Below are 15,803 nucleotides of genomic sequence, written 5' to 3'. Positions count from 1 at the left end.
TTCATGGCTTGATAGCTCATTTCTTTTTTTTGCTGAATAATATTCCATTTTATGAATGTGCCACAGTTTGTTTATCCATTCACCTATTAAAGGACATTTTGGTTGTTTCCACGTTTCGGTAATTATGAATAAAGCTGCTGTAAACATTGTGTGCAGGTCTTTGGTGAAAGAATAGACAGATCCGTGGAACAGAATAGAGAGTCCAGAAGTAGAACCACACGAATATAACCAATTTATCTTTGACCAGGGGGCAAAGGCAGTTAAATGGAGAAAGGATAGTCTTTTGTTTTGTTTTCTTTTATTTTTTTTGGCCTCGCCATGTGGCTTGCGGGATCTTAGTTCCCTGACCGCGGATTGAACCTGGGCCATGCAGTGAAAAGCACCAAGTCCTAACCACTGGACCGCCAGGGATTCCCAAGATAGTCTTTTCAACTAACGCTGCTGGAACAACTGGACATGCACATATTTTTTAAAAAAATGAATCATAGACCTAAATGTAAAGGTATAAAAACTCCTAGAAGATAAAATAGGAGAAAATCTAGGTGACCTCAGGTTTGTTGGTAACTTTTTAGATACAACACAAAAAGCACAATCTGTGAAACGAAAAAATTGGTAAGTTGGACTTTATTAAAATTTAAAAAACAAACAAACAAAAACTTACTCTCTGTGAAAGACATTGTTAAGAGAATGAAAAGACAAGCCACAGACTGGGAGGAAATCTTTGCAAAACACATATCTGATAAAGGACTGGGATCCAAAATATGTAAAAAACCCTTAACAGTCAACAATAACAAAACAAAGAACCCAATTAAAAAATGGGTCAAGGATCTGAACAGTTGCCTCACCAAAGAAGCTGGCAGGTAAGTATATGAAAAGATATTTAGCATATATCATCAGGAAATGGCAAATTAGAACAGTGATGGGAGTTCCTTGGTGGCCTACTGATTAGGATTTGGAGCTTTCACTGTCGTGCCTCGGGTTCAGTTGCCTGGTCGTGGAACTGAGATTACGCAAGCCACGTGGCACAGCATGCATAAATACATACATACATACATACATACATACAGTAATGTACCACTATATACCTATTAGAATGGCTGAATTCGCAAGCATTCTCTTATCTTAGGATCCAGCAGTCATGCTTCTTTGTATTTACCCAAATGAGTTGAAAACCTTATGTCCACACGAATATCTGAGTTTTAATCCTGGCTCTGGATTTAATAAAATGTGTGTTTAACTTTTTCTTAATCTTTTTTTAAAATTGAGATATAGTTGACATATAACATTATATTAGTTTCAGGTGTACAACAATGATTTGATACAGTATGTATATATTGCAAAGTGATTTAGTCTAGTTAACATTTGTCGTCATAGTTACATGCTTAACCTTTTAAAAAAAATATTGTTTAAACATTTTTTGAGTGCCTACTATGTGCCAGGCAGTTCCAGGTGTACATAATATAATTCAGTAGTGAACAAAATGAAGCTTACAGTCTAACAGGCGAGACTGTATAAATAATCACATTAATTTATGATAATTAAGTGCTTTGAAGAACAAAGCACAGAGAATGGAAAGTATTACGGGTACATTAGGAGGGAGGCCTCTCTGAGGGGATGTCATTAGAACAGACACCTGAGTAAGTGAATCACTGTATGTGATCTGCAAAATTTCAAACCAAGTGTGGCTATATAAAGTTTGCTTTTTAAAACATTTTATTATGGAAATTTCAAGCACATACAAAATAAACAGAATAAATTAATGACACTCCCATGTACCCGTGGCAAATCTTGTTCCATATATACACTGCCTGTTCCCCGCACCGTGTTATTTTGAAGTAAATCCCAGACACTTTATCCATAAATATTTTAATATGTTATTGACATTCCACAATGCCATTATTATACTTTTTTTAAAAAAGATAAGTCCATAATGTCATCAAATTCTACCCTTTGTTCGAATTTCTAATTGTCCCATAAATATCAGAATTTTATTTGTTTGAGTCAAGTTGCAGATGAGGTCCGCACGTTGAAATTGCTGTAATACCTTTTAATGTTTAGCTTTAATCTTTAATTTCCCCCTTGATTATTTTTCTTGCAATTTATTTATGGAAGAAAATAGCCTTTTAAAAAGTCTAATTTTTGCTATTATATCTCCATGCTGTAATTTAACATATTCTTCTGTCCCCTGTATTTACAGTTAATTGGTAGTTGCATATAAAGACTTGATTAATCAAGTTTTGTTTTTTTTGTGTATTTTCTTTTTGGCAAGGTTACATCATAGATGGGTTACTTACTTCCATCAGGTGCCCATAATGTCTGGATCCATTAATTCATGAGGAGTTGCAAGCAGTGGTATTCTAATGTTATCACTTCATTATTAGCTGAAATACAAAGAGAAACTTTTCCTCATGAACTCTTTGAATTCCTAGCAGTATAGATTGTATAGAAGAGACAGGAATAAGGGCTTGTTTCTTCTTCTTTGTTTAGTAGTTTTCACAGTAATGAGTTGGTTCACCAGCTTCCTCCAGCTGGGTTTTTTTTGTTTGTTTAAAGAATCATTGTGAGCTAATTAATGTAAACATAATATGATTCAATTCATTGCACTTTTGTTATCTTTAATGCACAAATTGTCCCATCTTTGGCCATTTGGAGCCTCTTTAAATTGGCTCTTAAGTTCATTTGACATGACCCTACTTCCTTGATTTCTGGTTTGCCAGAATGTTCCAGGCTTATCCTGGACATTTTCTGTCACCCAGTGTGGAATTGATCAGTTCTCCATGGAGCCTGGTACTTTTCAGTGTTAAATGGTATTTCGTTATCACAGTCTGGATGGTAGGGGTGCTCATTGCTCCTTGGGTTTCTAGGCCTAACTAAAAAAAATTAATATAAAATAGATCATTTTGATGCTTTGCAGTTCAGATTCAGAACTATGAGACTTTTATATGTTGTTTCCATCTGTATCTCCTTTTGCCTGTGCCAGGAGTTCTGGTTTTCAGGCATTAAAGTTCACTTTAAGTTGTGTTGTTAAGAAGTGATTATAGGGAAGTGACACCGGGTGGCAGAGTGAACCCAGGGAAAATAGGGCATGCCACGGTATGCCTGGGGCCACTCTTAGGGCTGGCCTTCCCTCCTCCCTGAGAAGGGCTATCTTCTGTCACTCATCCCGCTTAAGATTTGTCTGAGAGCAAGGAAGTTTATCTCATTGCCATTGGGCCACAAAATAGAATAGTAGAGGCCAACATTCCCTAAAGAGATGGAAGTGCACTAATGGAGTCAGAGGGCCAGCTTTGGCAAGAACAGAGAAAAGGAATGTATTGGGCAGATCATTCCCCTGCTTCTAAGAAGTGCCACCCTCACTCCCTGCCTGGAGAATCCTGAAACTCCTGCAGAATGCTGGTGTCTGCTGCTGTTTCACCATGCCCTCAGTCCCTGGCACACATACACTTGGACATTGACTGTTGAATGAACATATGAAGGGGGCTTGATGATCAGCCCAGGTCTCATCTTCCTTTGGTGTAGACCTGCCTGCCCAGGGCTCTTGATCAAACCACTGCCTTAGCCCCTGTCCAGCTTTCAGTTAGCTTATGAACCAGGGTCTTACTGTAAAACTTGCCCTATGGAGGAAACCTATAATAGATCTGAATATCATTCTCCCCTTTTCCAAAGGGGATGAGAATGGGTTTGCTTTCTAGAGATGGAAGACATGAGAAGTTTAACAAGGGCAAACGGGCATGTATACCAGTTCTTTGGGCCCTGGCCTGGATACCTTTGAAAGTATAATGAAAGCTCTGTACCCTCTTTTCAGAGAAGTTTGCATATATGCAGAGAGGTTGGCTTATACTTTTGGGTGTTTCTGAGGGATGTCCTTCTACCCCATATTAATCTGCAGTTAAAGGAAGAATTAACATCAGGTGAGAGTGATCATGTAGGGCAGTGGTTCTCAAAGTATGGTGTTAGGAACTTGTTGAAAACACACATTTTCGGGTCCTGCCCAGAAACTTGGGTTGGGACTCAGCTGTTTGTGTTTTAACAAGTTTTCCAGATGATTCTGCCATATCCCAGGAAGACTTCTCCAGTTAAGCTTGTACTCCTGTGTGGTACTGTTGTGCTTCACACCTCCCATCCTGCACCTTTGAGGGACTGCCTGCCATCCTCTTGTTGTAGCAGTACTCTGTTCCTCCTAGGCTATGTCCTGCCCAGCCACGTGACTGAGGAGATGCTGTGGGAGTGCAAGCAGCTCGGCGCTCACTCCCCTTCCACCCTGCTGACCACCCTCATGTTCTTTAACACCAAGTAAGTGTTCTAGAGGCTCCATGCTTAGCCACTGCTGGCATCTACCCAGTGAAGAGGGTAGAAACTATCCAGATGGACTTCTAATACCTTTGACATATACTTGAGAGCCTTTGAGCTACTGAAAGCCCTCAGCCCCACTTGGCTACATTTTGTGTGCTGACCAGTGAGGCAGACAGCCTTGCCAGATCCCTACCATCAGTCTTGATAAGATTCCTCCACTAGACAGTGTGTTTGGGTGTGGGCTTGCCCAGATTCTGGGAGTGTGGGCAGTGGCTCCTCTGAAGCCCTGATGGCGGAGGGTAAGTCACGGTCTCCTCCTGGCACCCCTCCCTTTGCCTTGCTTTCACTTGTGGTGCAGATACTTCCTGTTGAAGACAGTGGACCAGCACATGAAGCTGGCCTTCTCCAAGGTCTTACGACAGACAAAGAAGAACCCCTCTAATCCTAAGGATAAAAGCACGAGTATTCGGTACCTGAAGGCACTTGGGATACACCAGACTGGCCAGAAAGGTAGGGGAAAGAGGTAGGGGTTGCAGAAACAGGTGCTACTAGTCCTGCCCTGCCCTTGTGCCTGGGGGACTAGTAATGAATGTGAAGATTGGGATTTGCTGGATAGGAATTTTCCATTCCCTTCTCCCCAGCCATAAACTTCAAACTCTTCTAGAAGCAGAGACGCCCCAGAAATGATAGCTGCCTTTTCCTTTTATACTCACTGCCCATGCCTCACACCCTTTTCCTTCCCAGTATTTCCTGGTTGGGATGGCTGGAAGCCTAAGGTTTCTAATCTGAGCCTGAGTAAAGGCAGTCTGATGCCATGTCTGTGGTGGTGGGGGGGTATGTTTTATAGTTACAGATGACATGTATGCAGAACAGACGGAAAATCCAGAGAATCCACTGAGATGTCCTATCAAGCTCTACGATTTCTACCTCTTTAAATGGTGAGGAGGCTCTATTGTGACTGGGTGACGCGCGCGTGTGTGTGTGTGTGTGTGTGTGTGTGTGTGTGTGTATGCGCACGTGCCAAAGCATTCTCTAGTCACAGGCAGAGTAAAAACACACTTCTGAAAAGCTAAATATAGAAGCAACCTTATTGGTTTTCCCAAAGCATGTGCCCAGCACTGCTCCCTTATGGTCCACTTTCATGGAGAGAGGATGAAAGTAGAGGGAGGACAGTACAGAGAGGCTGCCTCTGTCACATATTGAGCATAGCCCTGCATCTTCCTGGCCTTGACCTTTCTCACCAACACTGTCAATCTAAGGGGAACTCCTTTCCTTGGCTTTCATTCTCTCTTGCCCCTGCAGTTTGGTATATCGTCTTAACAGCAGTGCCAGAATATCTTTCTACATTGTAGGTCTTGCCGTGTTACTTAGATTAAGACCTTTAGTGGTTTCCTTTTACTCTACAGAGAAAGACCGTAATCCTAATGTGGCCAGCAGGGCCTTTCATGTACTCTCCCTTGTTAACCTCGTGCCCGTGTAGCTCTTGGCTCTCTAGCCACACTGGCTCTTCTCCACTGAAGGGCATCATGCTCTCCCTTCCTCAAGACCTCTGCACAGAACTTTTTGCTGTTGGGCAAACCCTGCCACCCCCTGCCTGTTTAGCTAGTTAGCTCCTATCCATCCTTAAAAGAGCTTTATTAGGGAAGCATTTCCAAATTCCCTGCCTGTTCCCTCCGGCTGTTTCTTCTGTAACCCTTACCACTGTTTGTTATTTTCTTTGTCTTTATGTAACTGTTTAATTGCTGTCTGTCTCCCCTCTTACCTGTAAACTCCATAATATAGGGACTCTTGGGTCTTATTCATTTCTTTTAATATCAGCACCTAGTGCAGGCCTGGCACACAGTAGCCCTTTGATAAATCTTGAATCAGTGGATGAATAACTGTTAGAGGATGGCATGTGCTCAGTACTTAAGAGAAGTACAGCACAACGTTGAGGGGGTGTGAGTCCAGGTAAAGGCCCCAGCATCATAGCCAAGCTGAGAAGTCAGAGTCCCTCAGATCAAGTTGAGGAATTATCAATGGATGGAGTAGAGGAAACAACATAAGCAAAGACTCGGAAATAGACTTTCTGGGTGCTGAAATTCGTTCAGAGTGGGATATGGTTGGACTCAAGTAGATGAGCCCTGGGAGCCCTAGTCAGAGGAATCACACCTGGCAGTGTGTGAGGGAGGAGCAGAAGATGGGCAGCCTAACACTGGCATTTGCAGTAACTCCAAAGGGACTAGAGTTAGTGTGTGTTGGCTGCATGGAATTTAGGAGCTGTGCCACCATGCTCTCCAGAGCTTCCCGTCTTTTGCAGATAGCATCTCTTCAGGAGATTCATGGTGGGAGGGTTGAGATCATGGTGGTTTTACCCAGCTTTTACCCATGTATTCTTCAGCCCCCAGAGTGTGAAAGGCCGGAATGACACCTTTTACCTGACGCCTGAGCCGGTGGTGGCCCCCAACAGCCCAATCTGGTACTCAGTCCAGCCTATCAGCAGAGAGCAGATGGGACAGATGCTGACTCGGATCCTGGTGATACGAGAAATTCAGGAGGCCATTGCGGTGGCCAACGCAAGCACCATGCACTGAGATCCCTCAGCCATGGTGCAAGGGAGACCATCCAGGAAAAAACGGACACTTTCACACTAAAGAAGAGGCCTCCATTTTTTTCTTTTCTTTTTTTATTGGTGTAGTTATGAACCCTTTCAGACTGCTTCTATTTCAAATGTAAAAGGAAACTTTGCCCCCTGTGCATCTTCATAAACCTGCTGTGGCAGACTTCTCAGCCCATGGGGGCTATGGGTTTCCTGAGAGCCAGATGTCCTAGACAGTTGCTGGCTGACTTTTTGTGTGTGGGGCCTGAGGAAAGGGCTTGGACTGTTAGGAGAAATGTCGCCCCTTCCCTTCCTCCAGAAAGATGGAATTAATGATGGTTGGACCCTCCAGGGAATCTCCCCAGCTGGCTTCCACTCTGACTGGCAGACTTCGCTGACCACAGGGGAGCCATGGTCTTTTCTTTCTTCATGCTCAGACATAAACCTAGCATCTTAATGGAAGGAAAATGAGGGGAACTTCAATTATGATTTATTAAAGACAATTTCTATTACACCCTCCTTTATGACAAGTGACATTTTAGATGTTAAAGTAAAAACTTTACCATGTCTTTTTTTTTTTTTTTTTTTTTTTTGGCCTAACATTGAGGCCTTAAACCTGAGGCTTCTGTGCCTGATGGAATTCTTGTAACATACACTTGTGTATCATATAAAGATACCACTCTGTTTCTCTTATGTATTCTTAATCTAGTTGTTTATTAAGAATGACAAGCACGTCTTTTCAACATGTTAGTGAACAACGCCTCTTCATTTGGGAGGAGCCAGGCGGGGCAGTGGCAGCAAAGCCTTGCCTGTTGGACAGGGCGAGGTCCTGCGGGAGGGGGTAGCAACAGGAAACAGCCCTAGGGCGTGCTATGCGCCTGCGTTCCCTCCAGCCAGCCCCGCCCTAGAAGCGTACGAGCTCTGTACGAGCGTGCTGCGTCCTGACGTCGGCGACGCGCTGGGCGCGGTGACGATATCGGCGGGTTTATATTGGCGCGGCCCAGAAGGCGGAGGCCTCTGCGGCGACGTCTTCGGAGACGCGCGGCCTTGCCCCGCGCTAGCCATGGCTGACTACCTGATTAGCGGGGGCACGTCTTACGTGCCGGACGACGGGCTCACGGCACAGCAGCTGTTTAACTGTGGGGACGGCCTCACCTACAAGTGCGGGCCTAGCGGGCTCACCTGGGCCAGGAGAGGAGCGGCGCGCAGGGTTGGGAGGCCGGGTGGGGCTTCTATTGAGCCCGCTTGGCTCGGGCGTGGGGGACAGGTTCCGGAAATTCCCCACCCATCTCAGGTTCAGTTTGACAGGTCTGAAGCGGGCGGGATGGAGGAGGCATCTTGGTAGTGCCTGAGATTTCCAGGTTAGAAACTCCGTTCTCTGGGCACATGGAGTTGTCAGGATGCCAGAGGCGCTGATGACAGCTAGGTGGCAGAAAAGGTCCGCTGTCTCCATCTCTACCTTGTTCTCTGCCTTGCCTGTGTTACTCGGGCTAGGTTATTTCCCTCTTTGCCGGAATGCCTTAAGAGATGATTTATGAGGATGGTGTCTCAGGCTGCCATAAGCCTGACCCTTACTCCCAATTCCCCTCCCCTCTAGTGACTTTCTCATTCTCCCCGGGTACATCGATTTCACTGCAGACCAAGTGGTGAGTATGGACAGGAATTGGATCCTAAGTATCAAGGTTGGATAAAAGTGCTGCTGTCCCCTCTCGGCTATCTCAGTAGATTGGTTTTGGGGGTGGATGCTATGGAATGGTCTTACTGGCATGCAGGTCATACAGAGCACCTATTTTGCGGGGAACATGGCACCGCCCTGAGGTATATGAGGTGCTTTTGCACATTAGTTGGCCTTATTTCTTTAGGACCTGACCTCTGCTCTGACTAAAAAGATCACTCTGAAGACCCCACTTGTTTCCTCACCCATGGACACAGTCACAGAGGCTGGGATGGCCATAGCAATGGCGGTGAGCACTGTGGCATGTGAGGGCAGAAGCAGGGGCCCCATCTCTCTTTCCCACAGGCATACAATCATGCCACTCTTCTTCTTTGTCACTTTTCCCGTGTTTTCTTTCTGTGTATCCTGCAGCTTACAGGTGGTATTGGCTTCATTCACCACAACTGTACACCAGAATTCCAGGCCAATGAAGTTCGTAAAGTGAAGGTCAGAAGGGAAATGATCACTGTCAAGAGCTCCTGGGAATTGCACTGAGGTGGAGTAGGGTGGGAGTGGGGGAATTATTCTGATTTAGGATCCTTTCTTTCCCACTGTGGGGGTTCAATTCCTGAGGAGAGCCTGAGACCCTGTGTCTTAAAGCAACAGAAGAGGGCCAGGTGTACAGTGCCCTGCAGTGCACTCATGTCTCCTAGCTCTGGGTTTGAAGTGTTTGTGTGATTTGATCCTGTGGCACTGCCAAAGGGGGAGTTGGCACAGATCCCAGGCTTCAGACCAAAAGTCTGATGAAAGTGGTTCAGAAGTGCCCTTTTTCACCATCCCTTCCAGAAATATGAGCAGGGATTCATCACGGACCCTGTGGTCCTCAGTCCCAAAGATCGAGTGCGGGATGTCTTTGAAGCCAAGGCCCGGCATGGCTTCTGTGGTATCCCCATCACTGACACAGGCCGGATGGGGAGCCGCCTGGTGGGCATCATCTCCTCGAGGGACATTGATTTTCTCAAGGAGGAGGAGCATGACCGGTTTTTGGGAGAGGTGGGTGCCACTGACAGAGCACAGGCAAACTCTGACAGCCCAGGTTAAAGATAAAGTCTTCTGTTCTGTTGTCTGAATGGCAACTCTGAGGGCCTCTGCTGTCCAGGAAAGATGAACACCTGGCTAAGTTTCTGACCCTTTCATGGGGTTCCTGCATCCCTTCCCCACCAAAGGCTTTCAATCTGCCCAAATGTTTGCCAGCATACCCAAATTTTTTGCCACACCCAGAGTGGGGGCTGTGCTCAAGGACCAACTTCAGCCTCCTCTTGTCATTTCTCCGGTGTGGCTCTTTCTCCACAACGTGCTCCATGTACCTGATGTCCTTTCTACTAAATTCTCACTCTTGCCATTAGATTGCTGCAGACTGTTGGGTTTACTTGAGGGTAGTCTGGGTGCAGGTGTGTAAACATGGTGGTCTTTGGAACCTCACCCCTGAGTTAGGGCAGGGTCTGTTGGGAGGCCTGATCTCCTATTGCTGTTCCTCACAACTCCCCTCTCTTATAGATCATGACAAAGAGGGAAGACTTGGTGGTAGCCCCTGCAGGCATCACACTGAAGGAAGCAAATGAAATTCTGCAGCGCAGCAAGAAGGGTGAGTCCTAGAGGTAGGAAGTGTTCTGGAACCAAAGACCAAGGTCCTGATTTATGTCCTGCCCTGCCCCTAGGAAAGTTACCTATTGTAAATGAAGATGATGAGCTGGTGGCCATCATTGCCCGGACAGACCTGAAGAAAAACCGAGATTACCCACTGGCCTCCAAAGATGCCAAGAAGCAGCTGCTGTGTGGAGCAGCCATTGGCACTCATGAGGATGACAAGTATCGGCTGGACTTGCTAGCCCAGGCTGGTGTGGACGTGGTGGTTTTGGTGAGCTGCTGCACAGGCAAGGTGGGGTGGTAGGAGCAGCTGTCATACCACAGTCTCATTGGGACTACCTTCCTGTCTCAGGACTCTTCCCAGGGAAACTCCATCTTCCAGATCAACATGATCAAGTACATCAAAGAGAAATACCCCAGTCTCCAAGTCATTGGAGGCAATGGTGAGACAAGACTGGGCACTGAAGGATGTGGGGCGAGAGTGGGGGAGCTAGGCTCCCACGTAGACCTTCATGTGAGCCTTCCCCTGTTCCTCCCTGCAGTGGTCACAGCTGCTCAGGCCAAGAACCTCATTGATGCTGGTGTAGATGCCCTGCGGGTGGGAATGGGCAGTGGCTCCATCTGCATCACTCAAGAAGGTAAGAAGACTTTGGCAAGGCCCTCAGAGACCTGGCTTTAGCAGGGCCCTTAGCCCCACTTGCCCTGGAGCCAAGCGCTCTTACGGGAACTACATTGAGTCCTCCAGTAGGGGCAGCCCCAGGGCCAAACAGGCCCCTTGGATGGGTAACATGCTGGAAGTAAGACGAGCTCTCGTCAGTCTTCACCTGCCACTTCCCCCACCCCCGCCTAGCCTGGCCTCCCCGCTCCTGCTCCGTGCCCTCTCTAAACTCTGGTCTGTTTGTTTTATTTAGCGGCTCCCAAGATCCCTCCAGACATAAAGTCCCACAGCCCCAAATGCCCTTCTACTGTCACGGGCTGCTATAGTAAGTCCGGCCCGGTCCACTGGCCCGGCCCAGCTGCCCACTGCCCGGCTGCTTGGTTGACTGTAGCTGTAGCTCCCGGGGTTTGTGGTGCTGACGGGTGGGCAGGGCAAACTGAATGACAGACCATGGTTTTGGGAGCTGCTCAAGAACACAGCTCCCTCCTCTTCCTGGGGTGTTTGTAGGGCAGGACCTCCACCAGGTAGGCCCTGCTCTGCCCACATCTCCTGCAGTAGGCACAGCTTAAGGACCAACTCGGGGGCCCACTCTTCCTTCCACATGACCACTGCCCTGATCTTGCCTGAGCTGCCCACCATGCAGGGAGCAAGGGGTGGGTCTCTGGGTACTAACTGCACGGTGACCCCTACCCCACCTGATATCAATTGGGCGGGGCTTTCCCGGCTGCTGACTGCATGTGCCTGAGGCTGCCCTGGGCCATGCACATATGCATGCGCACATGCCAAGGGTGAGTGGGGGCCATCACAGCTATTTGTACTGTTTAAGGCTGATGGGGCAGCAGCCATCCCAGACAAGACTCTTCCTCTACCAGGCTGCAGTCCTGGTGCAGGTGTAACTGAGAGCTCCTGGGTGCTGATTTGTGGCCACAGAGCCTCTTGCCTGTCCCCACTAACGCCACCCCCATTTGTTCCTCCATGTCTCAACAGTGCTGGCCTGTGGGCGGCCCCAAGCAACAGCAGTGTACAAGGTGTCAGAATATGCACGGCGCTTTGGTGTTCCTGTCATCGCTGATGGAGGAATCCAAAATGTGGGCCATATTGCCAAAGCTTTGGCCCTTGGGGCCTCAACAGGTGAGGCCCAACATTCAGGGAGCCTAGTGGGTCTCCTTCCCTAATGCCATTCAGGATCTTCCCCCAGCATTCCTTTTGTCCATAGTTATGATGGGCTCCCTCCTGGCTGCTACCACTGAAGCCCCTGGCGAGTATTTCTTCTCTGATGGGATCCGGCTAAAGAAATATCGGGGTATGGGTTCTCTCGATGCCATGGACAAGCATCTCAGCAGCCAGAACCGATATTTCAGGTGGGACAGGCAGGTCAGTTGCCCTATGCTAACCCTGCACTGGCAGCATCATCCATGTTTCGACTTTGCCTGTGTTTCCTGCCTCTCCCTGCAGTGAAGCTGACAAAATCAAGGTGGCCCAGGGGGTGTCTGGGGCTGTGCAGGATAAAGGATCCATCCACAAATTTGTTCCCTACCTGATTGCTGGCATCCAGCACTCCTGCCAGGACATTGGCGCCAAGAGTTTGACCCAAGTCCGGTAAGCTTAGGGAGCTGGGACATTGGGTAGAGGGCCTGGTCCAGGGCCAGCTACCCACATCTGACTTCTGCCTCTCTTCAGAGCCATGATGTATTCTGGAGAGCTCAAGTTTGAGAAGAGAACATCCTCAGCTCAGGTGGAAGGTGGTGTCCACAGCCTCCATTCGTAAGTGACCAACCCTCTCCACTCCTCTGTCCTTGGGGTGGAGGTCTCTTCCATGCCTCCATGCTCCTGCCCTCACCTCACAGCTGGTCCTTCTGCCAACAGGTATGAGAAGCGTCTTTTCTGAAAAGGGATACAGCACACCCTCGGTTTTTCAATAAAAGTTTGAAAAAAAGTGATGCCTGATCTTTGAGGTCAACAAGTAGGTGGGGCTCTGCAGCTGCCACCATCACAGATACACAAAAACAAAGCACCTTCATTTCCAGAGAAAGCCTCATGCCCCGAGAGAAGGATGCTTCAAGGAACTGGAAGTGGCGGGTAGTACTAGATTAAAAAAGCCCCTCCTGAGGCATCTCAAAAGGCAGCTCAGACCCAAGGGTTTGGTCTCAGAAATTGCCTGTGGCTGCTTAGGAAGGGTCACAGAACAGTCCATGGGGCTTTGGACTGGCATCCACGGGGCCTCCTGCTAGCCCAAAGTTTGGCCACCATGCGATCAGGTTGAGACCCACGTACACATTCTCTAACTTGAATCTCTAAAAGGACCTCGTGGAGAAAACACAGAGGTCCCCTCAAATCTGCATGTCAGCAAGTAGATAGATATACAGCTTAGAACAGGTGCCTATACTGTCTCCTGGCCTCTGAGAGGCCAAGCAGTGTAGACAAATAGATGACCCCTTGGTTCCTTCACAACCCCCTCCAAGAACTCACTAAGCCAGCAACTCCTGGCCAGCAACACACCTAGTACAAAATCAGAGAAGTGGGTTAAATTATTAATTTGCTGGCAAACAAGACAAGTGTTACAGTGACAAAGGGGGAGGGGCTAGTGAAAGCTTTGGGAACCCCTGCATTCTGCAAAAGGTGCTAGGGCCCTCCTGGATGGGTCAGGTAAGTTCCTGGTGGTTCATTCTGCAGCTTGGGCCAGAGATGTGAGTGCAGCCCCACCAGGTGGGGGAATGAGAGCAGCTCCTGTCACTCGGCCTTCATGACACAGGAAGTTGAAAGTGGCACAGGCATTGGGCTGCAAAGAGAAAGCCAGCATCAGCTGGGCTAGTGCTAGGCTTGGGCTCCCCTCCGCATCCCAAGTCCCAGACATACTGTATCCTGCACTTCCACAGCGATGCCCCGCTGCCTCATGGCTCGCAGCAAGTGGGACTGCAGCCGCTCAGTCCGGTCTCCAGTGCCCACCACAACAATCTCTAGGGAAGGACGGACATGGCTAGTCTACAACCAGGTCTGTCTAGAGGGTGGCTTTCTGGGGCTAAGCACTTCAGCCCTCCCCTCCTCCAATACCTATTCGGGGCTCCAGCATCCAAAAGAGAGAGAAGCTTTCCTCGGTGATGTCCTGGTGGGAACCTACCTGTGTGGGGAGGAGACAAGTTAAATACAAGTCCACCTAAGTTTCCCCAGAGACCCTCTACTTGCTCCAGTGCGGGGCAAAAGAAAAGCCAGGTGTGCCAGGGACAGAATCAGGGGGCAGGCCTGTGACTCTGGCCCTCGGTTTCCTCACTGCAGGGAAGGGCTCACGTTCCACTGCACCACCGAGTGTGGGAGCAGCGCACAGGGCCCAAGTACGCGATTTCCGTTGACCGTGAAGCCGCGGCTGTTGTAGCTGTCGATGTACATATCGTGCGGGGACTCGCGCTGCAGCAGAGAGATGCGCGTCCGCTGGTACAGTTCGTCATCCGCCGGCGTGAGCCGATGCCCACGCCGCGGGGCCCTGCGGAGAGGTACGGTCAGGGTCTAGGGCGCCGGGAATCGCCGGCCGTAGGAGCGGGTGCTCAGGGATGCTGGGTCCGGGCTCACCATGGCAGCTGCGCGGGCGGACAGCGAAGGGCGAGCCGCGCTCGGTACAGGCTACGAAGTACGAACGCGGCGGCCATGGCGGACCGGCGTGCAGGGAGGCTGGCGCAGGCACAGCGGGGTCATGGCGTCACCAAGCCTAGCGCGATTATAGCGCCCCCAGCGTCGCGGAGGGCACCGCGCAGCTCGGCCGGCCCGGCGCGGGAGAGAGGAGGGAGCGGGCCAGGGGCCTCGGTCCCATAAGGGCGCGTCCCCCAACGCGGCTCCGGTGTCAGCACCTGCCGTCCGCCCCTCCCCAGACCCCCGCAGGCCGTCCTGGAGGAGCCGGACACCTGGTGGCGTGGCTGGCCTCAGGGCACTGCCTGGGCCCCAGCCGCGGCCTGGCCCCCGGCTCTCAGCCATTACGCCGGCCTCCCGGGGCCCGGGGCGGGGCGGCCGAGCACCCGTTCGACTCCCGCACATCTGGCCAGGGCGTGGCGTCAGCCCCCAAATCGCTAATCCCGGCTTTAGAGAGTCGGGTTCCGAGGGCGGGGTAGGCAGCTCAAGTTTCCCTCGGTTATCCCCCCCGAGTCCCGCCCCTCCCTAACCGTCACAAGCGCGACCGTTGGCGCCGCGGCCGCGAGTCGCACGGGGCGTGGTTGAGCATGGATTGGCCTCTCCAGAGCGCGAGGGGGCGTGGCTGGTTGGTTTCGTCTTAAAATGGCTCCAAATCTGCGGCCAAAGCAAGCGGAAGGGGACGCTTTGGTAGGGTACTTCTAGGTGCTCGGCGGCCGACCGGGCCTAAACCGGACCAGACGTTGAACTAGACAGCGGCTGGAGCATCGCCTTGTCCTCGCTCACTTCGCTTGCGTCCCGAGAATTCCTTGCGCCCCGTCTTGAGCCGGATCAGAAGGCCTACTGGCGTGAGAATCGCTGGCGCCCGCGCAGGTTCTGGCATCTCCGCGCGCCCACCGTGTGTTGGCCTCAGGGGCACATTGCCGCGTCTGCCACCCTCGGGACGGGGCTGGCGGGAGGCTCGACACAACCGAGGACGGTCGCAATGGATTTCCGGGAGTCCCGTTGCTGCCGTGCGGGCCCATTGGGCCCCTAGCGCTCCGGGCACTGGCAGCGTCACCGGACAAAGGGTCCCGGGTGCCGGGGTGTCCCCGAGTAGGGTTTACTTCCCCTCCGATCCCACGGGCGCGCGTCCCTCTTGGTTGATCCCGAAGCCCGCCCCGCCACCGTCACTGCAGTGGCCCTGACTGCATGAGACCAACAGGACTAATCCTACCCCGCGGATCTAATCCGGATCGGGACCTGGTCCCGGGGAAGGCCCCCACCACCCATATTGTTTGGGGGCCTAGGTGAGCGGCTTATTCCCACAAGACTTGGTTTCACCTCCTGAGTCCGCCGACTGGGAGTGGGGGGTTTTG

The 15,803-nt window shown here is 50.2% G+C and overlaps 3 protein-coding genes across 7 annotated transcripts in view; 2 read left to right on the top strand and 1 right to left on the bottom strand.

Moving 5' to 3' along the window:
• QRICH1 (glutamine rich 1) overlaps positions 1–7,637 on the top strand; it is a 54,963-nt gene extending 47,326 nt beyond the window's left edge. For both annotated transcript variants that reach the window (XM_079934221.1, XM_079934220.1), the window contains 4 exons: positions 4,185–4,293; positions 4,652–4,803; positions 5,141–5,231; positions 6,674–7,637. In XM_079934221.1, coding sequence (XP_079790347.1) covers positions 4,185–4,293; positions 4,652–4,803; positions 5,141–5,231; positions 6,674–6,866 — 545 coding nt within the window. In that variant the 3' untranslated portion in view covers positions 6,867–7,637. The remainder of the gene's footprint in view (positions 1–4,184; positions 4,294–4,651; positions 4,804–5,140; positions 5,232–6,673) is intronic.
• Positions 7,638–7,833: 196 nt separating this feature from the next.
• Positions 7,834–13,211, top strand: IMPDH2 (inosine monophosphate dehydrogenase 2). 3 transcript variants are annotated; one of them, XM_079934222.1, is made up of 15 exons: positions 7,834–8,032; positions 8,469–8,517; positions 8,734–8,835; positions 8,958–9,032; positions 9,372–9,578; positions 10,083–10,170; positions 10,244–10,443; positions 10,525–10,615; positions 10,715–10,810; positions 11,084–11,155; positions 11,818–11,961; positions 12,047–12,191; positions 12,286–12,429; positions 12,511–12,594; positions 12,697–13,211. In XM_079934222.1, exons 1-15 carry the CDS (start codon positions 7,935–7,937, stop codon positions 12,716–12,718), a joined length of 1,617 nt encoding a protein of 538 aa, XP_079790348.1. In that variant the 5' UTR covers positions 7,834–7,934; the 3' UTR covers positions 12,719–13,211. The 3 variants fall into 3 exon arrangements, with proteins under 3 accessions (XP_079790348.1, XP_079790349.1, XP_079790350.1); XM_079934224.1 differs by having other exon boundaries at positions 7,914–8,010; XM_079934223.1 differs by lacking the exon at positions 11,084–11,155.
• Positions 13,212–13,342: 131 nt separating this feature from the next.
• NDUFAF3 (NADH:ubiquinone oxidoreductase complex assembly factor 3) lies at positions 13,343–14,939 on the bottom strand. Of its 2 annotated transcripts, none has more exons than XM_079934226.1 (5): positions 14,395–14,939; positions 14,179–14,308; positions 13,882–13,948; positions 13,687–13,787; positions 13,343–13,609 (listed from the first exon to the last, which is right to left on the bottom strand). In XM_079934226.1, the coding sequence occupies exons 1-5, from the start codon at positions 14,469–14,471 to the stop codon at positions 13,493–13,495; spliced, it is 492 nt and encodes a 163-aa protein (XP_079790352.1). In that variant the 5' UTR covers positions 14,472–14,939; the 3' UTR covers positions 13,343–13,492. The 2 variants fall into 2 exon arrangements, with proteins under 2 accessions (XP_079790352.1, XP_079790351.1); XM_079934225.1 differs by having other exon boundaries at positions 14,116–14,308; positions 14,395–14,934.
• Between the last annotated feature and the right edge of the window lie 864 nt (positions 14,940–15,803).

The sequence above is a fragment of the Stenella coeruleoalba genome (assembly GCF_951394435.1).
Source record: "Stenella coeruleoalba genome assembly, chromosome: 10".
Lineage (NCBI taxonomy): Eukaryota > Metazoa > Chordata > Mammalia > Artiodactyla > Delphinidae > Stenella > Stenella coeruleoalba.
This window is presented reverse-complemented; position numbering and strand designations above follow the sequence as displayed.